This window comes from Eucyclogobius newberryi, unplaced genomic scaffold, assembly GCF_026437365.1.
Source record: "Eucyclogobius newberryi isolate DKJ021-1_F unplaced genomic scaffold, fEucNew1.0.hap1 SCAF_20, whole genome shotgun sequence".
Lineage (NCBI taxonomy): Eukaryota > Metazoa > Chordata > Actinopteri > Gobiiformes > Gobiidae > Eucyclogobius > Eucyclogobius newberryi.
Window position 1 is genome coordinate 25,088,937 of NW_027315835.1, and position 18,063 is coordinate 25,106,999.

Genomic DNA, 18,063 nt, shown 5'->3' on the forward strand with positions numbered 1-18,063 from the left:
CCCTTTAAATATGTGCTTCTCAAACTTTCCCAGTGCCACGTTCCCTGATCACAGCGCCTCTGTAGAGCTCCGAGTGGGTGACAGCTGGATTAAACCGTACCAAACTACTGTGATGTGATGTAGCGCGCAGACAAAATGAATGACAATGTTAAATCTCAGCAGACGTGAATGTAGCCCCACCGTTGTCATGGCGCTGGGGCCGGGCTGTGACGTGTGAGAGGAAGCACTGGATTCAGAGCTCACGGATGTCTTGGCTTTACGTTCCTCTGCTGCCGGCTGATGTCAGAGATCACGAGACAAAAGAAGACAAAATACAATAAACACATTTACAGGCAATAGCAACGGGTCAGGTGTGGGTCAGGTGTGAGTCAGGTTTGGGTCAGGCGTGAGGGTCAGGTGTGGGTCAGGTGTGTGGGTCAGGTGTGGGTCTGGTGTGGGTCAGGTGTGGGTCAGGTGTGGGTCAGGTGTGAGTCAGGTGTGGGTCTGGTGTGGGTCAGGTTTGGGTCAGGCGTGAGGGTCAGGTGTGGGTCAGGTGTGTGGGTCAGGTGTGGGTCAGGTGTGGGTCAGATGTGGGTCAGGTGTGGGTCAGGTGTGTGGGTCAGGGTCTGGAGTGGGTCTGGTGTGGGTCTGGTGTGGGTCAGGTGTGGGTCTGGTGTGGGTCAGGTGTGTGGGTCAGGGTCTGGAGTGGGTCTGGTGTGGGTCAGGTGTGGGTCAGGTGTGGGTCTGGAGTGGGTCAGGTGTGGGTCTGGTGTGGGTCAGGTGTGGGTCAGGTGTGGGTCAGGTGTGGGTCTGGAGTGGGTCTGGTGTGGGTCAGGTGTGGGTCTGGAGTGGGTCAGGTGTGGGTCAGGTGTGGGTCTGGTGTGGGTCTGGTGTGGGTCAGGTGTGGGTCAGGTGTGGGTCAGGTGTGTGGGTCAGGTGTGTGGGTCAGGTGTGGGTCAGGTGTGTGGGTCAGGTGTGTGGGTCAGGTGTGGGTCAGGTGTGTGGGTCAGGTGTGGGTCAGGTGTGGGTCAGGTGTGGGTCAGGTGTGGGCCTGGAGTGGGGGTCTAGAGGGGGTCAGGTGTGTGGGTCTGGTGTGGGTCTGGTGTGGGTCAGGTGTGTGGGTCAGGTGTGGGTCTGGTGTGGGTCTGGTGTGGGTCTGGTGTGGGTCAGGTGTGGGTCAGGTGTGGGTCTGGAGTGGGTCTGGAGTGGGTCAGGTGTGGGTCAGGTGTGGGTCTGGAGTGGGTCTGGAGTGGGTCAGGTGTGTGGGTCAGGTGTGTGGGTCAGGTGTGTGGGTCAGGTGTGGGTCAGGTGTGAGTCAGGTGTGGGTCAGGTGTGGGTCAGGTGTGGGTCAGGTGTGGGTCAGGTGTGGGTCTGGAGTGGGTCTGGAGTGGGTCTGGAGTGGGTCAGGTGGGGGTCAGGTGTGGGTCAGGTGTGGGTCTGGAGTGGGTCAGGTGTGGGTCAGGTGTGGGTCAGGTGGGGGTCTGGTGTGGGTCAGGTGTGGGTCAGGTGTGGGTCAGGTGTGGGTCAGGTGTGTGGGTCAGGTGTGGGTCAGGTGTGGGTCTGGAGTGGGTCTGGTGTGGGTCAGGTGTGGGTCAGGTGTGGGTCAGGTGTGTGGGTCAGGGTCTGGAGTGGGTCTGGTGTGGGTCAGGTGTGGGTCAGGTGTGGGTCTGGAGTGGGTCAGGTGTGGGTCTGGAGTGGGTCAGGTGTGGGTCAGGTGTGGGTCTGGTGTGGGTCAGGTGTGGGTCAGGTGTGGGTCAGGTGTGGGTCAGGTGTGGGTCTGGAGTGGGTCAGGTGTGGGTCAGGTGTGGGTCTGGTGTGGGTCAGGTGTGGGTCAGGTGTGGGTCAGGTGTGGGTCAGGTGTGGGTCAGGTGTGTGGGTCAGGTGTGGGTCAGGTGTGGGTCTGGTGTGGGTCAGGTGTGGGTCAGGTGTGGGTCTGGAGTGGGTCTGGAGTGGGTCAGGTGTGGGTCAGGTGTGGGTCTGGAGTGGGTCAGGTGTGGGTCTGGTGTGGGTCTGGTGTGGGTCAGGTGTGTGGGTCAGGTGTGTGGGTCAGGTGTGGGTCAGGTGTGTGGGTCAGGTGTGGGTCAGGTGTGGGTCAGGTGTGTGGGTCAGGTGTGTGGGTCAGGTGTGGGTCAGGTGTGGGTCAGGTGTGGGTCAGGTGTGGGTCAGGTGTGTGGGTCAGGTGTGTGGGTCAGGTGTGGGTCAGGTGTGGGTCAGGTGTGTGGGTCAGGTGTGGGTCAGGTGTGGGTCAGGTGTGTGGGTCAGGTGTGTGGGTCAGGTGTGTGGGTCAGGTGTGGGTCAGGTGTGTGGGTCAGGTGTGGGTCAGGTGTGGGTCAGGTGTGTGGGTCAGGTGTGGGTCAGGTGTGGGTCAGGTGTGGGTCAGGTGTGGGTCAGGAGTGGGTCAGGTGTGGGTCTGGTGTGGGTCTGGTGTGGGTCAGGTGTGTGGGTCAGGTGTGTGGGTCAGGTGTGTGGGTCAGGTGTGGGTCAGGTGTGGGTCAGGTGTGTGGGTCAGGTGTGGGTCAGGTGTGTGGGTCAGGTGTGGGTCAGGTGTGGGGGTCAGGTGTGGGTCAGGTGTGGGTCAGGTGTGTGGGTCAGGTGTGTGGGTCAGGTGTGTGGGTCAGGTGTGGGTCAGGTGTGGGTCAGGTGTGTGGGTCAGGTGTGGGTCAGGTGTGTGGGTCAGGTGTGGGTCAGGTGTGGGGGTCAGGTGTGGGTCAGGTGTGTGGGTCAGGTGTGTGGGTCAGGTGTGGGTCAGGTGTGTGGGTCAGGTGTGGGTCAGGTGTGGGTCAGGTGTGTGGGTCAGGTGTGTGGGTCAGGTGTGGGTCAGGTGTGGGTCAGGTGTGGTTCAGGTGTGGGTCAGGTGTGGGTCAGGTGTGGGTCAGGTGTGGGGGTCTGCTACGTGAGCAACTGACGTCCCCCAAACATAACTGATATTTCCTTAATAAATAAACCCTAAATCATAGTTGAATTATACTTTTTAATCATAAACCTGATCCACAAAAACACGTTTAGTAATTCCAAGTTTGTGTTGCATTGAGATGTGGCTAAAGCTACAGTAAACACAAAACGACTTTATCTTCTGCTTTTTCTGCATTCATTTCACTTCTCTGCACGCCACATTTTAACCCCTCTTTATGTAATGCATTGAGTTTGGATAATGTGAGATGATTTATGCCCTGGAAATATCATATTTCACTTGATGCGAGTGCGTTGATAAACAGGAAACAACTGAGGCTTTTGAGTAAACTAGATTACAATGTCCCATATAAATGTGGATGAAAGTTGAAGTGAAGCTTAAGGTCTGGAGTGCATAATGTCATAGCCCATATGTCATGTCATATGACATATGACATATGTTGTGCTAACTTTGTGCGGTTTTAAAAACTGAGATAAGTTCATAAAAACCACAGCAGTGGGATCGCTTGAGTTTGCTCTCTCCCCAGCAGAGGGCAGTGTGATCTTATCTGCATTCACTACAAAGAGAACAGTATCTGTGGATAAGTCATGAACTCTAAAAACATTATCTTTTTGAAAGTCATTTCTTTGTGTGGTGTAAAGTATTTGTATATCCATGCATCCTATGTAGCTCTGTCCTACACTGTTCCCAGCAATGGAAAATGACAAATACCTATTGTTTTTATAACTGTGAATAAATCCAGATTACAGTTCTAATCAGTAAATTCATTCGGTGATTAGAAGGTGTTTTGTGTAATGTTTAGGGGAATTGCCATAGAGATATTATTGCTTTGTCTAGAATGTTCCACAGCATGGCATTAAACACATCCAGCTCCAAGTTACAGTCTGTGGAGAGGCAACTTCACTCACAGTAAGTTTTTCTATGTTTTTGAGCAATAATATTTGTGAATGGCTCCAACATGGTAATGTTAGCACAAAGTTGTAACATGATGAGACAGAAAGGCTCAGAACGTTTCTGGTGATGATTTAGGGACTTGACCTCCAGATCTCTATTATTGATGACACAAAGTTTGGATATTCAAAACCAAATGTTTTCTGAGGCTCAGAGGACCTCGTAAACAGGACTCTTGATAAATCCTGTTTACGAGGTCCTCAAGCGTGAATGAAGCTAAATGCAACTCCTGATATGTTTGAACAAGGGAACAATGTTAGAACGTGTTTAAAATGTCACATTTGCAAAGTATTCCTCGTTTAAAATTACACACACCAAGGATTTATAGAATTTACTCTGTACTCTTGAATATATTTTTTCTTTCTGTTTTGTTTTGCTCCTCACCAACATTAGAACTCTGTTATGAAGCTTCATCAGGCTCAGTTTCAACCTGTGCGTTTGACCTGTGTAGAGCTGAAGATAAGCTCAACACACTCCAAATCCTCTTACAGCACGTCATTGATTTACTTCCTCTCTTACCATCAGTGTGCGGCCAACTTCTAATTTTAGCTGATTGTGTTTCCTCTCTTTTACCACACATGAGGTCAAGGGTCACGCACCACTTATGTAATACTAGTTCTCTGAAAGAGGCATTGTTGTACTGTGCTAGCTTGCCGACATGCTTCGTTAGCACGACATTAGCATAATCCTCCACCCGTGCGCTTCTAAGCAAAGCCACTAATACCAATCCCATGATCCTCTGGGGCATAGGGCTGAGAGAGACGCGCTGCCCGTTGCCACGGTGACAGGTCAGGAGCAGTTTCAGCCATGGGGCCAGAGTTAGCTCCGCACCATGCAATGTGCAGGAGTCCATGAGTCTCAGTCTTAGTTAGATCTGAGTGCTTCTTTTGACAATGTCGATCATGGGATCTTTACAGAGACTAGAGGACTGGGGGGGCATCAGTGGTACTGCCTTAAATTGGTGAAAGTCCCATCAAGACTTGTCCCAACTTTTGTTGAGGGTCTTGAGGTCAGGCACCCACGTGTCGGGTGCCCCAAGGGTCAGTCCTAGGACCCCTTCTGTTCAACCTGTTCTAACTATAACCGTAACAATACCTGCTTTTTGATACAAGTTCCTGAACGGTTCTTTTTTCAGTGCCTGCATTTTTGGCCAAAATAGTTTTCCAGAATTTAATCACGTTTAAATGCTTAAAATCATATTTTAAAACATTCATGAATGGCGGCTGTTCAGTAAAACGCAAAACCAATGGGCAAATAAATGAAGGAGAGAATCACAGCTGATTCACTGGATTCACACAGATTCAAGTTTCACTTTTGTTTTCTCTGTATACAGCACTTTGTATTGATTGTGAGGTGAAAATTCTAAGCAGGAGAAGAGATAGTTTAAAAAGGAGTTAAGGAAGCCATTTGTGTTTAAAAAAAAAAAAAAAACATTTAGTAAAAAACAGAATCCCTCTTTAAACAGGAATGGAAGTTTAAGGTTCAATCTACCGTGTACAGCCGTATTGTGAAGAAATGAGGGAGCTGCAGCCAGCTAACAATAGGATTTCTATGGCCAGTCCAGGGGTTTTAGAGTGAATAAAGAGGATTAGTTTCAGGTGAAACTGTAAACAGATGGTGGGCAGGGCTTACTCAGGGTAGGATAAATACTTGAGTTCTCAGACCAAATCCGTAGATTGAGAATGACTTTGGACGAGAGTTGAAACGTCTTTGTTTTTCTAAAACGGTGAATAGATGACTAGAAGCTTTTTTAACATCTAAAAAACAGCCAAAATCAAAGCTATAGTGTCTAAATCAGACTTATCCATGTGTTTGTCTCCAGTAGATTAGACTGTAACTGCTGCTCACTGGCCTCTCCAAACGAGCTGTAAAACAGCTGCAGTACATCCAGAACGCTGCTGCTCGGGTCCTGACTAGAACCAGGAAGTACCATCACATTAGTCCTGTTCTCAGGTCTCTGCACTGCCCCCTGTGGCTCAGAGAAGAGACTTTAAAGCAGCTCTGCTTGTGTACAAGTCTCTCCATGGCCTAGCACCAAAGTACATCTCAGACATGTTAGTGCCATATGAACCATCTCGGACTCTGAGGACCTCAGGGACCGGCCTCCTGCTGGTGCCAGAGTCAGGACTAAACATGGACCGGCCTCCTGCTGGTGCCAGAGTCAGGACTAAACATGGACCGGCCTCCTGCTGGTGCCAGAGTCAGGACTAAACATGGACCGGCCTCCTGCTGGTGCCAGAGTCAGGACTAAACATGGACCGGCCTCCTGCTGGTGCCAGAGTCAGGACTAAACATGGACCGGCCTCCTGCTGGTGCCAGAGTCAGGACTAAACATGGACCGGCCTCCTGCTGGTGCCAGAGTCAGGACTAAACATGGACCGGCCTCCTGCTGGTGCCAGAGTCAGGACTAAACATGGACCGGCCTCCTGCTGGTGCCAGAGTCAGGACTAAACATGGACCGGCCTCCTGCTGGTGCCAGAGTCAGGACTAAACATGGACCGGCCTCCTGCTGGTGCCAGAGTCAGGACTAAACATGGACCGGCCTCCTGCTGGTGCCAGAGTCAGGACTAAACATGGACCAGCCTCCTGCTGGTGCCAGAGTCAGGACTAAACATGGACCGGCCTCCTGCTGGTGCCAGAGTCAGGACTAAACATGGAGCTCAATTAAATATTGAAGTTACAGCTATATTCACAAAAACTATGCACATAATGTCAAAGTTGTTTATCTCTACATCCAGCCTTTTGGTTTTAAATCCGATTACCCAATCAGAAAGCTAGGACGGAGTATACGGGCCAACACGAGAATAAAGTCATAACATTTCATTCATTTTCATTTTTGTTGCATAAAGAGAGGTTGAATTGCATAGATTGTGTAGAATGACATAAATGCCGAAAAGCTGAGGACAAACCGGAAGTATTTTCCTGTTTACTTTAGCCACAAACTTGGAATTACAAAACATATTTATGTGAATTACCTGAATTACCAGATATAATTCAGTTATGTTATCTTTATCCATTTGACAGACATTGCACATCTGATAATTAAACCTCAAAAGACACATTTAAACACATTTCTGTTGGATTTACATAATATTGTATTGATATTGTTACCGGGATCTTCCCAAAAAAATGTGATACTCATTTTGTCAATTATTAAAAGAACCATTCCAGAGCTCTCTAGAACCAAACGTGGTTGTGGTGTTTGATTAGCGCCTCCATCACTCTATGTCAGGGTCTCAACAGCCCACGCACACACTCCCCGGCCGACTCTGTACCAGGCGTGTGGGGGAGGACCTGGGGGGGGGGGTCAGTACCTGCTCCTCCTCTGGTGCCTGCTCCACTCTGGGCTGTGGGAGGGGCCCTGCAGGAACAACACAGAACAAGTTGTTTATCACCAGTTACTATAAAACAAGTTCATCTTGTACCACAGTTCCTTGTCATAAAGTACTCATTATTACCACAACCTATAAATAACCATGTCGAGTTTATCAAATTAATAACTGTGAACATAAATAATTCTATAACACAGCTACTCCGAAAAGTAAACCTAAAATTAAAGTGCTTTTTATGTCACATTAATGTTACTTTACTAGAGGAACTGTGATCTATTAGACCAGTGGTTCCTAACAATTTTGGTCCCAAGTACCCGAAGCATTCCAATTGTTGCCTTTTAAGTGTCCGCGTACCCACACAGGCCCTTGTACCCCAGGTTGGAAAACATTGTATGAGACAATGTGACAAAAAGTGGGATCGTTTGTGTAGGGGAATGGAGATGGACATTCCACGGCCAGATAACAGAAAATCTCTCTTTGAACATTGGGGGTTCTCCCTGTCTCCCTCACCGCAGGGAGCCGCTGTGACTTTTTTGATAACAGATCTTCTTCTCCCCACAGTCTTGCAGGAGGACGCCCCGATGAAAACTATGTTTTATGTGATTATGCCATGAATGTTTGTCCGAATCAACTCCCTACACCGCATGTTTCACCTTGTGTTACGTATCTTTCCACTGTTTAAGGTTTTATATTCCCAATGCTTTAACTCGAGTGCCCATCACAGGTGAAAGAAGATGAATGTGTCTACCTCAACAAATAATGTGCACAAACTGCCAAAAGTGTTTAACGTGTAAATGTTAAAACAGGGTTCAATGTTTTTGCCATTATTATTTACGTTACTCCAGTTTTATTTTCTCGGCCAGGAAGTTTTCGCTGTAGCGCCCGCCCCTTTCGCTCCCAGCATGCCCTGCGGGCCAGGTATCAAAAGGACGCTCCAAGCTAGAAACGCTCTCTTGTTCTCTTGCTCTTGCTCTTCTCTTGCTCTCTTCTCTGGCTCTTCTCTTCTCTCTTGGAAGCCGTCTCCACGGACGAGCTTTTTCCACTTTTCCTTTGTCTCAACAAAATCCGTCCGTCACGTGGTCGACAAGGCCATGCCAGCCCTGGACTCTGAAACCACCTGGAACTACCTGGAACTACCTGGAACTACCTGGAACTAAGCTTAAGCGCTAAACCGGACAGAGACTTTCTTTGCTACTTCGTTTCTTTTCTTTTTGAAGTAATCTACGCCGTTTATGTGGATCAGCGCTACGTCCTCATCTGAGTAAAGGCCGCGTGAGGAGCTAACACGCCGCTAAAGCGTTCTACCGCTAAGGAACTCCCGGACATCGCCTCCGTTGCCACCGGCGCCAAGGACCTCACAGCACGTTGCAGCCCACCGCTCCACGCGACGCCTCGCTTCCCGACCGCCGCCCGCTTCAAGGACCTCGCAGCACACAGCTCCACGGCCGCCGCCCGCTTCACGAACCTTCGCCGCCACACCGCTACACGCGACGCCTCGCTACGGACCTCGTCCACGGACAAGGACCAGTCGGACCGAGTCTCTACAGAACCGTAAGCCAAATTCAGAGTGCGGTTTCTTTTGTGGCGTGATTTGGGTAGAGCTCAGCTGTTCCTCCTCCCTTTAGCTTCTCACTTTCCCTCTTTTTGATATAGATTAGCATAGACTGGTTGGTTATCAAAGGCAAAACCCTGGTTTAACATTATCTGCATGAAATTTGCTGTTAAATCTGATATAACATCACCTGTGATTTACCTGTGCACATTTCTGCTCCGGTGTTTTTGATTACCCTTTTGATAAATAAACTACACAAAAGAGTTATTGACTATTGTTTGTTTGAATAGACTATGTGTAAGTCCCTGAATCGTGAAACACCCTTCAGACCTTTTTAACGAGCGCGATTAAGGACCGTATCTTAGCTCTTTGGGTTTAACCCTGGTGCCCCGTCTTGTCTCGTTTCTGCTAAGAAATCTCCCTTAATCATAAACTGAATACATGTAGTTTGAGACCCTACATTTGGATGGTGTGAATAATTGTGAATGAACATAAAATTGTTATGTCTATGAGCATAATAGCATTTCTTATTTTGTTCATGAATGGGATATTAAATGAGTAGACTTAATTCATAATGAAACAGGTTTATGAAGGATACAAGATTAGAAACTTACTTTATAACTTAACTCCTAACCCCTGAATCATTCTTCATATTCTAGGCCTTTGTTTATGCTTTATTAATGTTAATTAAAGGTGTAGTTATTATAAAGTGACACAAAGTGATAACAAAATATCTCTAAATTGTAACTGAAATGTAATTCTGGTCCAAAAGTATCGGACTGGGTGCTTATGATGTCAGTATAATTACAGAAGAAAATAAAACGTGACAAGCGCGGCGCCGTGAAGCCTGCTCTGGGTGTTAGCGTTAGCGTTAGCTCCTCTCCGTCACGTGCTTGTAGATCAGATGTCCTACTTCTCCTAAATGTACCAGTATTATCAGTGATGTGATACGGCCCAGCCCTGGACAGCTGGGTTTTATCAGCGAGTCCTCCCACTCTTGGCTGCTCCTTCAGTCCTTCATTTATTATAGTTTATAGCATTTATTTTACACATGATAAATACACTTTACACAATAACTCTACAGCAAATCATTTGACACTAAACCAAGCATGTAGCAAGCGTACATGACGTAAATACACTTTGATAACATCCAAACACGTGTTCTGTTCGCAGACTTAGATTATATTAGAGTGCGGTGCAGTGTAACTCCTGAACTTTGACCCTGGCTGCCTTCATTAGCTTTTACTTTACAGATGCTAACTATGCTAAAATTAAACACGGCGAATGTACTCTGGATTCTGGTTCAGGGCTTTGAAAAGAGGCCCACGTCGGCAGAGCTGCAGGTGGTGAAAATGTGTCTGTGGTTGAATGGGGCCAGTCAACGCCACTAAATCTGCCGGATCGGATCAATCAATCATAATCATAAACCAATCGGTCGATGACTCGTGAGACTCCAATATCATCCGGTTTAATCAGTAAAAGGATTTATCGGGCCATAGTTCAAATCTAGGCTCAAAACACAGAATCTGAACTTGGTAAAGGAGATTTTATAATGATTGTTTATGTTTTTATTGTTTGCATTGTGATCTTAATACATCTCTACAAATAAAACTCTCATTTTCTTTCCTCTTCCATCTCTTCCCTACATCCTCTTTCTCTCATTGTCCTCTCACTCTACCTCTCTTTCTCCTCCATCTCTCCCTGATTGTCCTCCATCTTCTCCTCCCTCCCTCGTTCCCCTCCGTTGCTCTCTCACATTACAGTTTGCGATCGGACGTGGGCGTGTAGTTACCGCTCAGGTGTTCCTCGGTGGGCAGGACGTTGCATTGGCTGAAGAAGAGGTCGGCCTCCGTGTCTACGACCAGCAGGCGGACCTCGTCTCCGGACGCCTTGATGGCCGCCACCACGTCCGCATGCTGCTTCCCCGCCATGGGCACGCCATTCACCTCAGGAAAGATTCAGACGATTGGATCCGAGTATATCGCAAAACCAAAAAACAAAATGTGTCTTCTTGTTGCGGTAGATAAGTCGGTTTGTTAGTTAGTTTATTGGTATCCCATGGGAGAAGAAAGAAGCTCAAAACCCCTCCCTAGCGATACCCTGGGTTCTTCTTGGGCTGTTCTCTGGCTGTTTCTTGGCTGTTCTCCGGTTCTTTTCTTGCTCTTCTACGGCTATTATCTGGCTATTCTGATTGTTCTATGGCTGTTCTCTGGCTCTTTTCTGGCTGTTCTCTGGCTCTTTTCTGGCTGTTCCCTGGTTGTTCCCTGGCTGTTCTCTGACTCTTTTCTGGCTGTTCTCTGGTTGTTCCCTGGCTGTTCTCTGACTCTTTTCTGGCTGTTCTCTGGTTGTTCCCTGGCTGTTCTCTGACTCTTTTCTGGCTGTTCTCTGGCTCTTTTCTGGCTGTTCCCTGGTTGTTCCCTGGCTGTTCTCTGACTCTTTTCTGGCTGTTCTCTGGCTCTTTTCTGGCTGTTCTCTGGCTGTTCTCTGGCTCTTTTCTGGCTGTTCCCTGGTTGTTCCCTGGCTGTTCTCTGGCTCTTTTCTGGCTGTTCCCTGGCTGTTCTCTGGCTGTTCTCTGGCTGTTCTCTGGCTCTTATCTGGTTGCTCCTTGGCTGTTCTCTGGCTGTTTCTTGGCTGTTCTCTGGTTCCTTTCTTGCTGTTCTATGGCTATTATCTGGCTGTGTTCCGGTTGCACTCCACTGCCCCTTGGCTCTTCCCACCCTCCAGCTCCCCGGCACAGGATTCCTTCAGGATTCCGAGCATACCTCAGAGGAACACAGATACCTGTGGGAGTGGGGCAGATGGTGTGAGTGGATTAGTGAGTTTTTTCCAGTTTCTACTTTTTTTCCAGTGTACTTTTTTTTGAGTGGTTTTGAGTGCCTTTGGCATGTGGGCAGGGGGAGGCCTGTAGTTGTGGATCAAACGCCCACTCAACTCTCACCGTCCAAGTCTCCTGGTGACACGCTGCCTTCTACTGATTCTGCCCTAAAGACCAAGGCTACAAGTGCACTGTTTTTACCATTACCGTAACTTCAACTGTATTTCCTATCTCCTGTTACCTATCAGTCCCGGTCAGCCAAGCATTCCAGAATGTACTGCACTCTTCATTGCAGCTGGTGTGTCTGTGTGGTGTTACCTGTACAATCTTGTCACTGGGTTTGAGCCCGGCCTTCTGCGCGGGAGAGTCGTCGTCCACAGCCCGGATGAACTGGCCTGGTCTGGACTTCTCACTGTGGAGGTTGAAGCCGTACCCGCCGGATCCCTTTTTCAGGTGGCACAAGCGAGGCCTCAGTCCACTCTTCTCCTCCTGCAGCCAAAAAGTGACACGTGACACTGTAGTTAAACATATTATTTAAAAAGTCACAGGACAGATCTGTGGAGAGGTGACTGCTGAATGTAAGAATGTTTGTTTTTCAATTCAAAACTTGAATTGGAAAAAAGGCTAGATAGTTTAATGCAATACTGTGGATCATTGTGGGTAAAGCCATAACATCTCCATGGAGACAAGCAGGTGGTGGAACCTCCACAAGAAAAGTTACTTGTCCACCTTCAGCTAAGACTAAACCCGGGCCAACACAAGATTAAATCAAGACTCAAAGACCTTTGCGTAATAAATCTTTAAACGTTTTCAGTTCAGCTTTAAGTCAAAAACAGTGAATATGTTAGAAGGAAGATAGATATTAGAGAAGAAATATTATGCATCATTTCTATTTTTATTGTCCAAGTTCTTGTGCCTGTGCTTTGACATTCTCATTCTTTTAGAACTTAAAATAATGTGTTTAATATAAAGTTATGTGGGATTTTAGTGCTCTGTCTATTAGAAGAAATTACAACGGGAGTTAAAAAAACAAACCTAGTTTTCCCCCGACATGCTAATGTAAGCACGCTGGGTACTGAACAGGATTAATGGGTGGAAAAGTGTGAATGAAGCTACATACAACTGTATAAACATGGTTAAAAGTTCAAAAATGTCAATTTTGCATTTAGAATGTGTCCTTTAGATCGACCTTGGCCAGCGGAAACCTTTTCTTGGGATCTCTTCTCTTTAATGGAAGTCCAGAAGGAATATCATTGGTCAACGCGAAAAAACTAAAATTCGGCCAAACCAGTCCTAATCTAATTAACTTGGGTGATTAGATATTAGGAGGCTCTTACTAACGTACCCATTTTTTCTTTTCTGACAAGCAGTTTATAGAAAACAGGGGCCGTAGCCATGTGTCAGCAGCTTGAGTCAATGATTCCACGATGAGGTGCTTTAGTCAGCGTTGGCTGCAGGGGCGGGCCACACCCTCAGATCAGAACACGAGGGACGCTATCTGAAGCCTGGAAAACTCTCCGTGGATCATTGATCAAGTGCAGCAGCTAGAGTCCTGCACTTGTTACAATCTTTGCCTTGTTGTATTTAGTAATCATTGTGTTCATTAGGTTATTTATAGCTTGGAATGCAAATATGTCAACTCTTAATTTCATTATTATAATTCATTAAAACATTTGTAAAGAATGTATACATTTTTATCATGATATAAAAGAGAACATCTGAAATAACAAAAGAATTACCACATAATTGAGGCAAGACAAAACAATAATAACATGACATCTTAATGTTTGTACTAGTGGGATTCATAGTTCTCACATCTTTGCTCTGTCATTAGCGTTTTAGGCGCTGCAGAGCCTCCACAGTGTTATGCGTCTCTAGGCATTAACGTTCATTTTTTCGATACAGATGTGCATTGTTCCTATTAAATAAATAAATGAATGAATGAATAAATACAGTACATAAATGCAATCTCGCTTCACAACTGCGAGAAAAATCTGCTGCAGTGTATACTTAATGATATCGCAAATTCCAAAATTCATAATCAACCACTAGAAAATCACAATATCATGAACGATATGATTAGCTGTGCCAGACAGGTGGAAGATATATTGTTTAGAATTATGCTATATGTATTATGTTGTGCTGCATGGGCCAGGGGTCTTAATGTGGGTGTTGTGGCTCTTTTGTGGCAGCTGGGGGTCACAAAAGACATTTGAGTTGACATATTTTTGTTTTTACTTGTATTAGCCCCATAAAATTTGCATGGTGTAAACTACAGAATCATTAATATAGTATTGATATAAACTCCTCTTCTCAGCGTACACAACCTAACCTATACAGTGAGTAAGTAGGAAAAAGCTGCTTTGTTTACTTGTTGCTTTATTTGGCATGAGATGGAGCAAAGCTTTAGTGCTGCACATGGCTCTGAAACTATTGTTGCAGATGTCTGACCAGCCTATCGTTGCCTGAGTCTCCTCGTGCCAACTGTAGTTGACATAATCTGCTTTGATTAGACTGAAGTTAGAACAGCACAATATGTACACCTCATTATGCCCCATAGCAGCAGCCTGAATGAGTCCAACAAGCCTTCTTTGTTTGCTCATTCCTCCCACAAATGAAGAATCCTACAACTGAAACCCATTGGAGTTCAGGTTGAGAGCATCAGAGGAAGAATGGGGAGGCCACTGCCTGCTGTCCTCCTCACACAGTGGGACGTGAGGGTAATAAGATCCTGTCTTTGTTTGTCAGGAAACACTGACTGTACATGTGAGATAAGGTCCTGAAGCAGAGCACTTCTGCTATCGGAACACAAAGTATAGGATATTAAAGGCACATCTCACAACTGAACCGAACATTCTTATCAGTACAAGATTTCCTCTGCATCACGTGGCTGTCATCAGTCTGTTAATTTTTTCTAACATTAACTGAAAAATAAAGAAGCTTGATGATAATTTAACAAATCTGTGATTTTTTTTTATAATACATTTGTAGTTTAATTAGCATCCGAGTGATTCCTTCATTCATTTAGTAGTTTTTATAAAGACTATTGTGTATTTGCCAATATGAGATAACAACATTAAAGGAAATAATATAGTATACATATATATAATATATAAAAAATAAATTATGTTTTTTTCCTGGTCGATAGTATTGAACTAAAACCTAAGTAGATGATAATTTTACATTTTGGTCATACTAAACAACAATATAGATCTTAAACAGCTTAGTAACGCCCATTGACTTACTGTTCAAAATTGCATAACAGATAAGCTCCGCCTCCTCATGGTGAAATTTCACTGTAACAAGCAGCAGAAACACCAAGCAGCAGAACGTTTTTATTTCTGAATGGTGGCAGCGCAACATTTTAGAATAATGCACGTATCGTCTCGATTTTTTCAAATAATCACAACTAAGTATAGGATGTGGGCGGGGATAGAGGGTAGGTGAAAACAGGCATTTCAGAGCCTCAGTTGCAGGTAGAATATAAAATGTTTGTGTTATGATTATTGTGAGAAAAATCATCACGATTTGACAATTATTCACAATTAGTGAGACTGTGACCAAACAGCAGTGAAATCTATAATTGAGTGACTATGAAATGACAGTCACTATTAGTTCTTGTAGAGCTCTATTTTTCTTATATTTCATTCTTACATTTTGGCAGATATCACACGTCACACCTTTTGTCCTATTTTTGTCATTCAAAGTCAGTTTTGTAGATAATCTAAGTTTGATCCTTGCTATTGCTTTCAGTATCTCTAGGTCTTTTGTGATTTGTGATTTCCCCCCATATCTTAGAGTGGCGGAATGTTGTGATTGGTGATCGTCAGTGTCATCATCATCAAAATGCGTGAAATTGTCGTCACGACAACTGTACAGGATATGGCCATGCATTACACAGTCACTCGCAATGGTATTGCACAGCTTCTAGTTTTCTTTCATTTCCATTGTTTAACACGTTATATTTTCTCAAGTTTGTAACCAAGTTTACCAAACTGAACTTTCTGAAAGACAAAATAAAGTTACATTTGACAAAAACAGCCAGATAAAAATGTTATTTACATTAAGGTCTAGTTTTGGAGGATAGATTGCACAAAAAGGACTTATTCAATATTACGATTATAATTTATTATCATGATTATATTATGACTTGAGTAATCACGATTATCGATTCCCTAATAATCTAGTTGGATTACTCAAACATGCAGGAACCGATCAAAATACAACTTTGAGTAAACAATGTTATAACCCTGTCATAACAAGGCTAAAAGCTTATTAAAGTTGATTTTGCATTAATATGTCCCCTTTAATGACAGGCCTATGGTGTGAGGAGGGTGTGAAAGCCTTGATCTGTCAGAACGTGGTGACTCGGGGTGACAGCATTAGCCTGATTCAGCAACAGCACCCACAGCCTGACCAAAGGTTAATGCTTTTACTGCTGCGCACGCCTCTATCTGCCATCTCAGGACCTTGGACCAGGCCCCAGCTGTAAAACACAGTTTGCGTGTTGGTTATCTGCAAGGGATGCATAATAAACAAATGTCGCAGTATCCATTTCAAAGTGATATTGTATTACAAAACATTCTTACAGATGCTAACTATGCACGTACATTAAATGTCATCCAATGACATTTGATTGCTGTGCTAAATACTGCATATAGCATAGTTAGCCCATGAAATAATGTCAGGTCAAACAGATACATCTAGCATTTTTTGTATTTCATTTTTGTATTTTAACGACTTGTAACTTGGCCTACTTATGACACCTGCTTGTTTCCATGGTGATAGATATGTTTATGTTAAATGCCATACTGTGAAACATTTCAGGCAAAGCAAAGATATTGTCATGGAGAAAAACCTTCGACTCTCAAATTCTCATCCTTAAGCTCGAGATATCAGAGCCGATTCCCTTGTGTTGTATTTGTTCATGGACGCACTGACTCCCTCCAAACATGATAATAATACACTTCTTATCTATTATGATCCATAAAGCCACAGTATGCAGAACATATAAAGCGTTTATGAGTGAGCCGGGCCTTAGCAAACAGAGCTCAGAAACAGGAAGTGGTTTCATCACAGGCCCACCCACTCCGACAGGAAGTGAGGCGAGTGCTAACTCCACAATCCAGCTAGTTTGAATCCATGAGGCTCCTCCATGTTTTTAAAGTACATCTTCACCAGACTTTAAGTCTTCAGAGGTATTTTCCAAAACAAACACAATATTCTATGGTTTAATGAATCACCAACACCAATGTGTTCAAAACAAAACAAAATGTAGTTTATAAAGACAAAAAAAATAATGTAGGATTTAAAGCTATTATTTATTTGGATCTAGTTTGCTTTGTGTATCTAAAAATATGTCATTCAGAGTTTGACAGCTCTGGTTTGTTTTGGAGCCATGCCAGAGGAAGAAAAATAAAGTGTGTGTGTGTGTGTGTGCGTGTGTGTGCATGTGTGCGTGTGTGTGTGTGCGTGCGTGCATGTGTGTGTGTGCGTGCGTGCATGTGCATGTGTGTGTGCATGTGCGTGCGTGCATGAATGTGTGTGTGTGTTTGTGTGCGTGCATGCAAGTGTGTGTGTGTGTGCGTGCATGCAAGTGTGTGTGTATGTGCGTGCATGCAGGCGTGTGCGTGCGTGATGGGAGTGAGAGAGCAAGAGAGATATTTAGCGCTAAAGTCCGTAAACAATAAATAATCAACAGTATATAAATTATTTTGAAAAAACAGACGACAGAGAAGGGGGGGACACGCAGCAAACCCGAACCCACGACACCGCGGCTGGCTAGCGCGGCACGTGTATTGCGGTTGTTTTCAGTCAAAAATGACTCAGCACTAGGGATGCATACCTAAACCAGCGTTCAGGTTCAAGTCCGGATTCAAATCCAGAGGTTTAGGTTCAGGTCCGGACTCATTAGGTCCGGACCTAAACCATGCCATATTTGCATAATGTTACAACAGCGTAACACAAGCTACTTGGCTAAATTAAGTTGAAGACACTTGAACAAGGACGACTATCAAACACAAGGCTTAACTGCTGATTGAAATTAACTCAACTTGTCTGCTTTATTCACTGTTTTTTAACAGAAGTTACAACTTACAAATCACACGCTACGAGCTAAGACTCAACTCAACAACAAGAGTATGTTGAGTATTGTTGACAGGGTCAGTCTGGGTCAAGGGTCAAAGCAGCTGTTTCCTCTGATACAATGTTTTGCCTTTAGACACATTTCCACTCTTTAATGTTGCTGATCCATTGGCATCAAAAGTCAGGTAAAAACCTTCAAACAGACAAAACACCAGTGTAAATAATTAAAGGTGCCATAACATGCTTTTTGTCACGTTTCGTAGTCTTTCCTAAGTGTATAATTGATAATAATAAGGGTTGTGCAACACCCTTAACATAATAGTTACGAAATATCACCCAGACCTTGGACCCCCTCACCAACCCGGAAATGCAGACGGCTTGGTTTGATATTCGCCCCCACCCTTGCGAAGATCGATCTGGCTCCCCCGCCCAACCCGTG

The 18,063-nt window shown here is 45.1% G+C and overlaps 1 protein-coding gene across 1 annotated transcript in view; it reads right to left on the bottom strand.

Moving 5' to 3' along the window:
- LOC140368896 (Na(+)/H(+) exchange regulatory cofactor NHE-RF1-like) overlaps positions 1-18,063 on the bottom strand; it is a 31,136-nt gene that overhangs the window by 351 nt on the left and 12,722 nt on the right. The window contains exons 2-5 of the mRNA XM_072456059.1: positions 11,859-12,029; positions 10,518-10,671; positions 7,156-7,202; positions 181-276 (exon numbers count right to left, since the gene is read on the bottom strand). Coding sequence (XP_072312160.1) covers positions 181-276; positions 7,156-7,202; positions 10,518-10,671; positions 11,859-12,029 — 468 coding nt within the window. The remainder of the gene's footprint in view (positions 1-180; positions 277-7,155; positions 7,203-10,517; positions 10,672-11,858; positions 12,030-18,063) is intronic.